The sequence below is a fragment of the Amblyraja radiata genome, chromosome 21, assembly GCF_010909765.2.
Source record: "Amblyraja radiata isolate CabotCenter1 chromosome 21, sAmbRad1.1.pri, whole genome shotgun sequence".
Classification (NCBI taxonomy): Eukaryota; Metazoa; Chordata; class Chondrichthyes; order Rajiformes; family Rajidae; genus Amblyraja; species Amblyraja radiata.
In genome coordinates this window covers 37,185,647-37,198,927 of record NC_045976.1, presented here as the reverse complement: position 1 = coordinate 37,198,927, position 13,281 = coordinate 37,185,647, and the positions used below count along the sequence as shown (strand labels likewise).

Here is a 13,281-nt window from a genome sequence, read left to right as displayed (position 1 = left end):
CCAGTATTTTGGTCTACCTTCACATAGAGGGTGGTGCTTCTTTGGAACGAGCTGCCAGAGGAGGTAGTTGAAGCAAGTACTGCAGCAACAATGAAAAGACATTCGGACAGGTACACGGATCGGAAAGATTTAGAGGGATATATGGGCCAAATGCGAGCAGGTGGGACTAGTGTAGACGAGGCATCTTGGTCAAGCATCGGCAAGTTGGGCCGAAGGGTCTGTTTCCGGGCTACACCGGCCCATAGTCTCACCAATGGCATGGCTTCTTTGGAAATCATTAGATAGCCTAGAATGTGTTTTTTGTAATAAACTTTATTCTATATTACAAATAGTAAACTTTTTGTTCTGAAACTGCAAAATAGGAGTGCATCATATTTACATACACAGGTATACAATTGATATAACAAAGTAATGAAGCTAGCCTTTGTCGGGTCCTTTCATCTCTTTGTTTGGGTAGTATATTTAATTGCAGTCCTTATTAAGATAAAACCTATTGTCGATCGGTCTTGGCGGAGTCTAACACTGGTTTCTAAGGGTAGGTTGTTACAAACTGTCTTTAAATAGGGATGTGCACATCGCAAACCCATTCAGACCAGACACACTATTCTCAAGCAAAAGAAAAATAGAGCGGAAATAAATCATAGGACACATTCACGATCGTGGCATTGCAGTTTGGTATCAGTCTTTGCTTCCCAGGTTCATTATTACATGCACTTTTTTTTATATTTTAACCAAAAAAGGAACAAATGATATCGAAAAGAAAACAAATACTGAGGTCATTGTCAGGGACTGACCTATCAATCACATCCACAAACACAGGTCGGGCACAGTTCAAGGCAAAAAGCTATTGTTTCAAAAAGTCCCTTTTTATATATATTTTTTTTCCAGCTGAATGAGTTGGTGGGTGAAGGGAGGGGCTGGGAGAACAGTATTTAGATTTGATAATAATACAACATGTATAAATGTCATGGGTGGGGGGGAGGGAGAGAGAAGAACATTCCAATCAGCTTCCCGCCGACCATGAGTTGACCCAAGGATTGGACCTTCTGACAACCTCCTCTCTCTCTCCCTCCCTCCCCCCCCCACACACACACACACACACACCTCCCGTCCCAAGGTCCCGGTTCCTCCCGCATGTAACACGTGCAAGTCATGTCTTCGCCTTTGCAGTTGAATTCTTTCTTTAGCCGTCTTCTATAAATAACATTTCACAGTTTCGTCAATCTGTGCGCGTTTTCTGTGCAAATAAAAAGGAACGCCTGTTTGGAGCCAGCTGGCGGTTCGTGGGGTCTACTGTCTTGTGGAACCTCACGCACTAGGTAGACGGCTGCAAATAAAATTTGATAATCCGCAGTGGCACTTATTTTCGAACAGCACTGTAATCCTTTGGTCTTCGCTGGCTGGGATAGTCCATCGTTTCCAAACCAAAAATGTCTTTTAGTTTCATTTGCCAGTACCTCCAGAGTCACAGACTGCCCCATAACTCTGGTGAACATCGAACCTGTCCATTTGTTATGAGATGCTTCCACATGATCACGTACACGTACACTTTTTTCCTTAATAATAACAAGGCTTCGGATTTAGAGTACATTTGTTTTTTGCATGAGTACCTGTGTGTGTGTGTGTGTGTGTGTGTGTGTGTGTGTGTGTGTGTGTGTGTGTGTGTGTGTGTGTGTGTGTGTGTGTGTGTGTGTGTGTGTGTGTGTGTGTGTGTGTGTGTGTGTGTGTGTATTTTGCACATGTGTATGTCTGTATATGTGTGCGTTTTTACATGATGCCTGCGTGTACCATTGTGTAACTGTGCGTACATCTATGTACACACCCTCCGACTGCTCCTCTCCTGTCACCACAGCCTATGTCCGCAGCTCTGGAATACACATACCCCCAAGCCAAGCTTGTCCATCCTCTGCCAATAATGTCATGCTCTCTTCCCTTCTCACAGACCAGATAAATTGCAATTCTCATGCACAATTTTGTTTGTTTTCTTTGTCCACAACTTCTGGCCGTAAAGTCAACCGAACTGGAGACCACGTTCTTGTCTCACTGATCTGGCGTCGATCGGAGTTAATTTTGGAACAGGCCTCCAGTCGATGCCATATTCGGTACCAACCGATCCCAAAGGAAATCGCTTGCAGCGTCCCACAAAAAAAACGGGGAGATCTTCCACCGATCCCGGTTCCCGTCGCTCACACACCACAAGAGGAAAGGCTGCCAAGTCCCTCTGGAGAAGACGGCCGAGTAAATCATCGCGATCTCGAGTCGCTCGCCAGCGATTCCTTTGCCGGAGATTCGCTGCTCTATTTTACAAACCACATTTGCGATATTTTTAGTTTTATCCTTTCATGTACATTTTGACGTACCCAAAAAAAATGTGAGGGAGAGGGAGAGAGAGAGAGAGGAGAGAGGGAGAGAGAGACTGAAGGAGAATAAAAGATGAAGACGCAGGGGTAATGGAGAGATAGATGATCAAGGTGACGTTGCTTGAACCAATCATAACTTGCACTTGAAAGGCGACCATCTTAAGTCAGGCACAGCTTGGCGTCTTTTACCCAGCGTTCCTTGGGAGTGCCACTCAGCTCTCTATTGACATGAGAGCAACTATCTGTTCAAGTTTGTAAGCTAACCGCTGCCTCCTGGACTGCTCGTCACATTCTAGAGTACCTACGATCTGTGGGCGAGAAAACAAAAGAAAGAATGTTTCAATGATGAATATGACCGCTTTTGACACTCATTAAAAATGATTCTATTGCAGACGCAAGGAGCTGGAGATGCTGGTTTATAAAAGCAGGTACAAAGTGCTGGAGTAACATCAGCGGATCAGGGCAGCAACTCTGGAGAACATGAACAGGTGACATTTCAGGTTGGGCAAGTTTGGGCTAGTGCCTGTGTCCGCGCTGTACCACTCTCTAAAGGGGCTGTCCCACTTGCATGCGTTTGGCACGACCAAACGGAAGCGGAGTTCACGCAAAGTTCGCGCTAAGTTTGCGCGTCATACTTACCAATCAGCTGGGCAGGAGGCGGGCCGACTGAATTTGGGCGTCGCACGGCGTAGGGCGGTGACGTCATCACGCAACGCCATGCCAGGCGGTGACGTCATTGAGCAACGCCACGCGCTAGGCGTAAGCCGTCAAGACGCTGCGTACGCCTTAAAGACACTGCGTATGACCGCAATGCGCCTGCGTGCTGACAGGCCGTTGGCGTGCAAAGATTTCGGACACTGTCAGATATTCGGAGCCCCGCGCGATGTCGGGACCAGCCCCGCACAACTCCGCGCTTCTAAGTGGGACGGGCGCCACGCGGCCATACGGTGCCCGTACGCCTCAAGCGACCACGTTTGGTCGCGCCAAACGCATGCAATCGCATGCAAGTGGGACAGGCCCTTAACTTGCTGACGGGGATTCTCTGGAAAGTGAGAGAAGGAAAAGGGAGTTAAAGGGGTCAAACAAGTTTCAAATGTCAGAGGATTTGTAGGGTGTAAACAGGGTCAGTATTTTCTGCTGTTGGGAAAGGGAGAACAAGATAATCCAATCTTAACCCAGAGCCAGGGTGATTTGGGACAATGCCAGAAGATAGCTTGTTTTACAGAGGGGAGCAGGAACTTGGGACACACCTTCACAACCCCGCAGTGAATGATCTGGAAGTGAAACGGGTCCTGGTGACTGGGGCAGGTACATTCTACTTGGGTCAGGATATCAAGAGATAAAGAGGAAAGACTAGAAAATGGACTGGAGACACAACCTGCCATGGGACGGGTGTAGATGTTGGTCGGTGTGGGCGCTGGGCCCACTCCGTATGACTCTATGACTCGAGGGAGAGAGGGAGGGAGGTTAATTTCTGAAGTCAAGACCCTGGCAGGTGAAGGATGGAGCACCAGTGAAGGAGCAATGACATTTGGGAATGCTTGAGATGCTGGAAGCGGAGGAGCTCTGGAGGACCATAGGGCTGAAGGTGACGACAAAGAACGAGCTATCACCTCCTCGCTGTATTTGCTAACATAGGAATAGATTTCGCTGAGGGCACTCATGGCGTTGAATTCAGCCATGTGCATCCGGGACTGTTCCGCGAGGTAGGCGTTCATATCCTGGTCACTGATGGCCGGCATTTTCCCAATGTCTGCATAGTACCTGCAGCAACAAAGGGAAGCATAAATAGACAATTAAAGACAGAAAGAAGACTCAATTTCTTCACAACAGAAACAAAAACAGAGAGACCTCTTAACCTTAATACACCTTCTCAATTTTACAATGTGTTTAGTGTAGGATGATGTACAGTTCTTCAGTAGCACTTGGTTGCAAGGGGCATCACTTGGGCAGCTTACAACCCAGCGCTATGAATATATATATAGTTTTTAAATAATCTTTTTATTAGAGGCAGGTACATATCATATTAAAAACATTTCATGTATATCATTCCTACATTACTAATATTATCGATTGATAATAACTACTTCTAGTATTTTTTGTTTATATAGATAGAAAATAAGAAAGAGAGAAAAAAAGGAAAAAGCATGATAAAGAAGAATGGAATAATTTACTAAAAATACATCATTGGAGATAAGTTCGTAAATTATAAAGTATAACTTTTCATCTAATCCTTAATTCGCGTTTCAGTCAGGTTCCCGTGCCAAGCCAGTCTGCCCCTTCAAATAGTCAATGAACGGAGACCAGATTCTGATAAAAAGTTCTTGTTTGTCCATTAAGACAAGTCTGATTCTTTCCAAATGTAGGGTCTCCGACATTTCCATAATCCACATTTTAATTGTGGGGGGTATAGGACCTTTCCAAAATGTTAATATTAATTTTTTCCCAGTTGTTATACTATAGTCGCTAAAGTTTATTTGGGTTGTTGTAAGTGTATGAATATTGACCTCTCTTTAAGTAACCCTTGCTTTCCCCTCTCTCTCCATCCCTCCCCCATCATAGTTCTCCGACCAGTCGGCCTCCCCTCCTAATTAAGTTTAATCTTTATATGCCTCATTGTCACCTTCTCCTTGCTAACAATGTTCTATTCTACATTTTGTACTTGGTCCCCTTTGATATCTTGTTTTCACACCTTATCCTTCCATATCTCTGTGTCTCCCTCTCCCTCTCCTTTCTCAGTCTGAAGAAGGCAGCAACTCTACCGCTGCTCCTTGGTGCTGCCCTGTATGGGGTTTGTACGTTCTCCCCGTGACCTGCGTGGGTTTTCCTGGGAGCCCTGGTTTCCTCCCACACTCCAAAGACGTGCAGGTTTGTAGGTTAATTGGCTTTGGTATAATTGTAAATTGTCCCCAGTGTGTGCAGGATAGCGTTAGTGTACAGGGATCGCTGGTCGACGTGGATTCGGTGAGAGAAGGGTCTGTTTCCGCGCTGTATCTCTAAACTAAACTAAACTCAATAAAACTAAACTAGTAGACAGGTACAGCAGGCACTGAAGAAAGCAAATGGCATGTTGTCCTTCATAGCGAGAGGATTTGAGTACAGGAGCAAGGAGGTCCTACTGCAGTGGTACAGGGCCCTGGTGAGACCCCACCTGGAGAATTGTGTGCAGTTTTGGTTTCCTAATATGAGGAAAAACATGTTGTTTAAGAAGGAACTGCAGATGCTGGAAAATCGAAGGTACACAAAAAAGCTGGAGAAACTCAGCGGGTGCAGCAGCATCTATGGAGCGAAGGAAATATTGCCTTTAAGTAACCCTTGCCTATTGCCTATTTCCTTCGCTCCATAGATGCTGCTGCACCCGCTGAGTTTCTCCAGCTTTTTTGTGTACCTTTGAGGAAGAACATTCTTGCTATTGAGGGAGTGCAGCGTAGGTTCACCAGGTTAATTCCCGGGATGGCGGGACTGACATATGATGAAAGAATGGATCGACTGGGCTTGTATTCACTGGAATTTAGAAAGATGAGAGGGAATCTTATAGAAACATATAAAATTCTTAAGGATTGGACAAGCTAGATGCAGGAAAAATGTTCCCGATGTTAGGGGAATCCAGAACCAGGGGTCACAGTTTAAGAATAAGGGGTAAGCCATTTAGAACGGAGATATGAGGAAACACTTTTTCACACAGAGAATTGCGAGTCTGTAGAATTCTCTGCCTCAGAGAGCGGTTCTCTGGATACTTTCAAGAGAGAGCTAGATAAGGCTCTTAAAGATAGCAGAGTCAGGGGATATGGCAGGGATGGGGTACTGATTGGGGATGATCAGCCATGATCACATTGAATGGCGGTGCTGGCTCGAAGGGCCGAATGGCCTACTCCTGCACCTATTGTCTATTATCTATATTGTCAAAGCATCGTAAGTCAAGGAGCATCTGTATTGTCTTTCTGTTGACTGGATAGCACGCATTAAAGCTTTTTACTGTATCTTGGTAAACGTGGCAATAAACTAAACTTAACTGAACTGAACTGAATTGAACTAGTGTAGATGGGACATGTTGGCCAGTGTGGGCAGGTTGGGCAGAAGGGCCTGTTTCCACACTCTATGACTCGATGAAATGAGCAGCAATACAACACGGATCCTGCAAACCAAATGACCAGTTTATGTGCTGCACATGCAAAGTACCTTTCATGCAATACTGAATATCTCCCACTGTGAAAGGACTACATGGAATAATTTCAATTTATTTTTGTTGCGACACAGAGAAACAGAAATATCCATAACAATTTGCTGCTCGTGGATGTCTAAAGTGCATGAAATATGAAGTAATAAGAGATACTCCCAAGAGCCAATCTCGTCCCCTGATGATCTCATTATAATTTAATATCAACATCCCAGTCCCAATATTGTCAGCAGGAGAGACAGAAATGTCAAATCAGACCAAAGCCATCTGCTCACCTCCATTTCCCCCCCACCCGACTCTCTGGGATGTCCTGACAGCCCGGCAAACACTTGTTGTAGACATCAGACAGGTGATGTCACCAGGTATAGACATGACGCAACTTATCAATTTGATTGAAACCCACTCCGTGCCCCTGACAGCATCTTAGTTTCGAGTTTAGTTTCGAGATACAGCGCAGAAACAGGCCCTTTGGCCCATCGAGTCCACGCCAACCCACGATCCCCGCACAGGGTGGCCACGGTGGCACAGCGGTAGAGTTGCTGCCTTACAGGGCTTGCAGCGCCAGAGACCCGGGTTCGATCCCGACTACGGGTGCTGTCTGTACGGAGTTTGCACGTTCTCCCCGTGGGTTTTCTCCAGGATCCCTGTTTCGTCCCACACTCCAAAGATGTACGGGTATGTAGGTTAATTGGCTTGCTGCATGTGTAAATTGTCCCTAGTGTGTGTAGCATGGCGCTAATGTGTGGGGATCGCTCGTCGGTACGGACTTGGTGGGCCGAAGGGCCTGTTTCCGCTCTGTATCTCTAAACTAAAAACTAAAATGGACGCTACCCTAGTTTAGTTTAACTTAGTGTCGTTTATTGTCACGTGTACGTAGGTACAGTGAAAAGCTTTTGTTGCACGCTATCCCGTCAGCGGATAGACAACGCATGATTACAATCGACACGATTACAATCCTACACACACTGGGGACAATTCACAATTTTACCGAAGCCAATTAACCTCAAACCTGGACGTCTTTGGAGTGTGGGAGAAAACCGGAGCACCCGGAGAAAACCCACGCGGTCACGGAGAGAACGTACAAACTCCGTACAGACAGCGCCCATGGTCAGGATCGAACCCGGGTCTCTGGCGCTGTGAGGCAGCAACTCTACCGCTGCGCCACCGAGCCATAACTTTCTGGTTAGCTACGGGCAAGAGGCGTGATGGAAGATTGAACGAACAAGTGTTTGCCATGCTGTCAGGACATCCCAGATGGAATGAATGCAGGGGTGTAGAAGCATAGACAATAGGTGCAGGAGTAAGCCATTCGGCCCTTCGAGCCTGCACCGCCATTCGATATGATCATGGCTGATCATCCAACTCAGTATCATGTACCTGCCTTCTCTCCATAACCCCCTGATCCCTTTAGCCACAAGGGCAACATCTAACTCCCTCTTAAATACAGCCAATGAACTGGCCTCAACTACCTTCTGTGGCAGAGAATTCCACAGATTCACCACTTGAGCGTCCAAAATGTTCAGGGCCCGGTGACGATGCGATGAAACGGCCAGGTACCCCGACCAACCGCCGCGGGCACAGCGCTCGATACTGACCTCTCCACCCAGCTCTTGTAGTTGGGGATGTCCTTGGCGTAGAGCAGCTTGTTGGACGGAGAGTCCTTGCCCAGTCTGTGCTCCGAAGTGGAACAGGAGTCCATGAAGGTCTGCGCCACCACGGAGAGGCAGGCATCTGTGATGCTGCTCTTGTGGATGTCGAAGACAAACTGCGGGTTCTTGATCACGTTCACCCAAAACCTCAATGGGAGGCTGCGAGGAGAAAAGGAAGAGGCACCGTGAGGGACAGCAGATTCTTAAAACACTGTGATAAACACTCAGAGAATGGCTGGATAAGAAACATAGAAACATAGATAATAGGTGCAGGAGTCGGCCATTCGGCCCTTCGAGCCTGCACCGCCATTCAATATGATCTTGGCTGATCATCCAACTCAGTATCCTGTACCTGCCTTCTCTCCATACCCCCTGATCCCTTTAGCCACAAGGGCCACATCTAACTCCCTCTTAAATATAGCCAATGAACTGTGGCCTCAACTACCTTCTGTGGCAGAGAATTCCACAGATTCACCACTCTCTGTGTAAAAAATGTTTTTCTCATCTCGGTCCTAAAAGATTTCCCCCTTATCCTTAAACTGTGACCCCTAGTTCTGGACTTCCCCAACATCGGGAACAATCTTCCTGCATCTAGCCTGTCCAACCCCTTAAGAATTTTGTAAGTTTCTATAAGTAGCAATGTTACAAAATTTTGAGATTTTAAAAATCAAGTCTGTAATTTATCCCATCAGATAAAGCATAAAAATAAGTTTAATTTGACACCTAATTCACTTTCATATCTCAAGTATTTAAAAAGTTATGGCCATTTTCATACTGGGAAATGAGCATCTTGTTCCCTATTGATTTTCTATGGACATAACAAAAAAGCTGTGATCGTGAACAGTCAAAAGCCCATAACTTTCTTAAAAATTAAGAGAACTGAATGAAATTTTCAGTTATCATAGATTGAAGCATTCTGAAACAAATATAAAATAATCTTACTTGGATGACCTGAAATTAAAGCATATAATTAGTTAGTTACCTAATTGTAGCTAATTTCAGACTTCAATTACTAGTCTAAACATCTATCCATTTCTTAATAAATGATTAACATTTTTAAATAGCCTAAATGTCCAAATAATATTCACAAATAATTCACAATAAAACATGATTTTAAAATCTCATTTACATTAATTTATAGGCCAAATGGAAGGAATTTAGTGTTCAATTGCTGCAAATTAAAGTCCATTTTAAATCAGCTTTCCAGTGGGTCCCTGTGGAACGCGCTGGTTTAGAACGTTCACATTGCGGTAGATTTGTGCCCCAAATGCCGAGAAAAATACTGCGGGATATAATGGGGCCAAATTGAGCTACTCGCAATATTAAACTTTGTATAAAGGGTTCTTTAAAAGCCCTTTTTAATGTAAAAATATACAACCTAACTTCTGTGGTTTGCTTTATGGGACCCTGCGGTTGCTGGCGGTCGCGGGTTTAAAGATTGATTTTTAAACTACTATAACTATTATTCAAGGCCTTTAAAACTAATAATAGCTTTTGCGACGGGGTCTTCCAGCGATTTTTCGTTAATAATTAACTAGGCTGAACGTCTTCGATTTGAACAGCCTAGAGAAAATCGCGTTTTAAACCCGCCCCCTCTAAACGGATATCCCCCTCAATCTTCTAAATTCTAGCGAGTACAAGCCGCTGTAAAGATTAATCTCCGGGACCCACAGCCCAGCAAAACAATATAATGCTGGAAGAACATCACAGTGGTGCAGCCGTAGAGTTTCTGCTCGACAGCGCCAGGGATCCAGGCTTGATCATGACTAGGGGTTCCATCTGTACGGAGCTTGTACATTCTCCCCCTGAACTATTCATTGGAATTGGGAAGGATTAGAGGGGATCTTATAGAGACATATAACATTCTTAAGGGATTGGGCAGGCTAGATGCAGGAACAATGTTCCCGATGTTGGGGGTGTCCTGAACCACGGGTCACAGTTTAAGAATAAGTGGTAGGCCATTTAGGATTGAGATGAGGAAAAACTTTTTCACCCAGAGAGTTGTGAATCTGTGAAATTTTCTGCCGCAGAAGCAGTGGAGGCCAATTCACTGGATGTATTCAAGAGAGAGTTAGATATAGCTCATATGGCTAACAGAATCAAGGGATATGGGGAAAAAGCAGGAACGGGGTACTGATTTTGGATAATCAGCCATGATCATATTGAATGGTGGTGCTGGTTCGAAGGACCGAATGGCATCTATTTTTTTCTATGCTTCTATGTCCTGCCTGAGTTTTCCCGTTTCCTCCCACACTCCAAAGACGTACAGGTTTGGAGGCTAATATGCTTGGTGTAATTGTAAATTGTCCCTAGTGTGTGTGGGATAGTGTTAGTATGTGGGGATCGCTGGACTTGGTGAGCCGAAGGGCCTTTTATCCGCGCTGTATGTCTAAACTAAACTAAACTCAGTGGTTGAAGAAGAATCAATGGAGGCAAGCAGTTGCCCAGTGTAGGGGAATTGAGAACCAGAGGACATAGGTTTCGGGTGAGGGGGTGAGGGAGGGAGGCTGTAAGGCCATCTCTACGAATGTGCTGCAACTCACATGGCAGTCCTAGTTGTGATTTGCAGAAATCACAAAGTCGATGGAACAACTTCTGGAGATAGACACAAAAAGCTGGAGTAACTCAGCTGGACAGGCAGCGTCTCTGGAGAGAAGGAATGGGTGACGTTTTGGGTAGAGATCTTCAGGTTGCAGGTGGTTGCCGGTGGTTGCCGGAGGTTGCAGGTGGTTGCAGGTAGTGGAAGCAGGTAGGGAGACTGACAAAAACCTCACGGAAACCTTGGGTGGGGCACAAAGTCTCCAGAGGTTTCCGTTCAGGTTTCCTAAGTGGGACAGGGGCATAACACTATCCTGCACACACTAAGGACAATTTACAACTATACCAGGCCCAATTCACCTACAATCCTGCACGTCTTTGGAGTGTGGGAGGAAACCGGAGCACCCGGAGAAAACCCACGCGGTCACGGGGAGAACGTGCAAACTCCGTACAGACAGCGCCCGTAGTCAGGATGGAACCCGGGTCTCTGGCGCTGTGAGGCAGCAACTCTACCGCTGCGCCACCGTGTTTGATATTTTCACCTGTTCCTTTCTCTTCAGGATGTGGTAACGTACCCAAACTGGAGGTACAAGGAAGAGCAGATTAGCCTGAGCTTAATACTGACTGTGCAGCTAATGTGGACCTGATTGCCCCGTAGCTGTGCGACAACAGCAGCTACACTGGAACAGATGAAATGATTGCTGCCTGGTCAGATCAAATTAGTTCCGAGATGAATCTCAGCTCCAATCAATTAATTGTGAACTTCAGCCGATGGTGGGAATTTTAATTAAAGACACACTCAATCAGCTCCTTTTGTGTAGGGTGGAACTGCAGATGCTGGTTCACAACCAAGATAGACGCAAAATGCTGGAGTAACTCAGCGGAACAGGCAGCATCTCTGGAGAGAGGGGAGAGGTGATGTTTCGGGCCGAGAGCCTTCTTCACACAGTCTGAAGAAGGGGCTCGACCCGAAACGTCACCCATTCCTTCTCTCCAGAGATGTTGCCTGTCCCGCTGAGTTACTCCAGCATTTTGTATCCTTCCCAATTTATTTTGTCCTTTTCTTACTCCACTCAGTACCAGGTATCTACACCAGCTCTGCTCCCACCATTCACCCTCTCCTTGACTCATTCTATCTTACCCTTAAGGTCATAATGGGATGGGAGTAGAATTAGGCTATTTGGCCCATCGTCTACTCTGCCATTCAATCATGGCTGATCGATCTCTCCCGCCTATCCCCATTCTCCTGCCTTCTCCCCATCACCTCTGACACCCGTACTAATGAAGAATCTATCTATCTCTGCCTTAAAGTTTGGGCTAAGATAAAGTGGGGGGGGGGGGGGGGGGGGGGGGGGGGGGGGGGGGGGGGAGCTGAAGGACCTGCATTCAATAGATGCAGATACTTTGCAAACTATCGAAAGGCAGTTTTCCCTCTTGCTCTCCCTGAACCATGACAAAGATCTCCCCATTACTGGAGGGGTGCGGAGGCTTTGGAGAGGGTGCAGGAAATATTTACCAGAGAGTTGTCTCGATTGGAGGGTATTAGCTATATGTTGGAGGTCGAGGGGAAACCCGATAAAAGTATATTAAATAACGAGGCGATGGGCCAAATAGCCTAATTCTACTCCTATTATGACCTTAAGGGTAAGATAGAATGAGTCAAGGAGAGGGTGAATGGTGGGAGCAGGCTGGACGTGCAGAACCGCTTTCCTGGTGGTGGAAATGTCAAAGACTAGAGGGCACGTCTTGAAGGTGAGAGGGGAAAAACTTAACGCAGTTTTCCAGGACAAGTTATTTTTACACAAAGTGCAAAGTGTAAATAGTACACAAAGGTGACATGCTGCCAGGGGTGGTGGTGGCAGAGGGAGATACTTTGAGAAGGAGTCAGGGTTATGGGGAGATGGCAGGAGAATGGGGTTGAGAGGGAAAGATAGATCAGCCACGACTGAATCGCGGAGTAGACTAGATGGGCCGAATGACCGATATCTACTCCTATAACCTATGAACTGATGGTGGCATCTAAGAGGCGTTCAGATAGGCACATGGACATGCAGGGAACACAGGGATCGAATCGGGTGCAAAGACAGGGGATTAGTATAACTTGGCGATACAGGTGGGTTGAATGTCGTCGGTCGAAGGGTCTGCATCCTGTGCTATACTGTTCTCTCTTCTACATTTAACTAATTAAGTCCGAGACTCTTTGTCAAAATCTCACGGTTCTTAAGTGAGAGGAGCAGAATTAGGCCGTTCGGCCCATCGAGTCTACTCCGCCATTCGATCATGGCTGATCTACCTTTCCCTCTTCTCCTGCTTTCTCCCCGTAACTCCTGACAACCGTACTAACTCCCCCCCCCCCCCCCACCCAGGGTTGAATCCCTCACCATTTCTACAGCTTTGATGAAAGCCCACAGAACTGGTGACTTGGACGTGACACGGCAGCTCTGATGTCTTATTCCCTGCAGCCCCTGGGGATATGTCAATGCGGGAGGGTGGGAGAGGGTGTGAAATCTGAGGGGGAGCAACAGTGTGGGGGGGGGGGGGGGTGATTACTGAAAGA

At 46.2% G+C, this 13,281-nt stretch overlaps 1 protein-coding gene across 7 annotated transcripts in view; it reads right to left on the bottom strand.

The window, feature by feature from the left end:
- Positions 1–292: 292 nt before the first annotated feature.
- plxna4 (plexin A4) overlaps positions 293–13,281 on the bottom strand; it is a 538,927-nt gene continuing 525,938 nt past the window's right edge. For all 7 annotated transcript variants that reach the window (XM_033040097.1, XM_033040102.1, XM_033040100.1 and 4 more), the window contains exons 30-32: positions 8,133–8,345; positions 3,974–4,124; positions 293–2,668 (exon numbers count right to left, since the gene is read on the bottom strand). In XM_033040097.1, the coding sequence (XP_032895988.1) occupies positions 2,573–2,668; positions 3,974–4,124; positions 8,133–8,345 (460 nt within the window). In that variant the 3' untranslated portion in view covers positions 293–2,572. The remainder of the gene's footprint in view (positions 2,669–3,973; positions 4,125–8,132; positions 8,346–13,281) is intronic.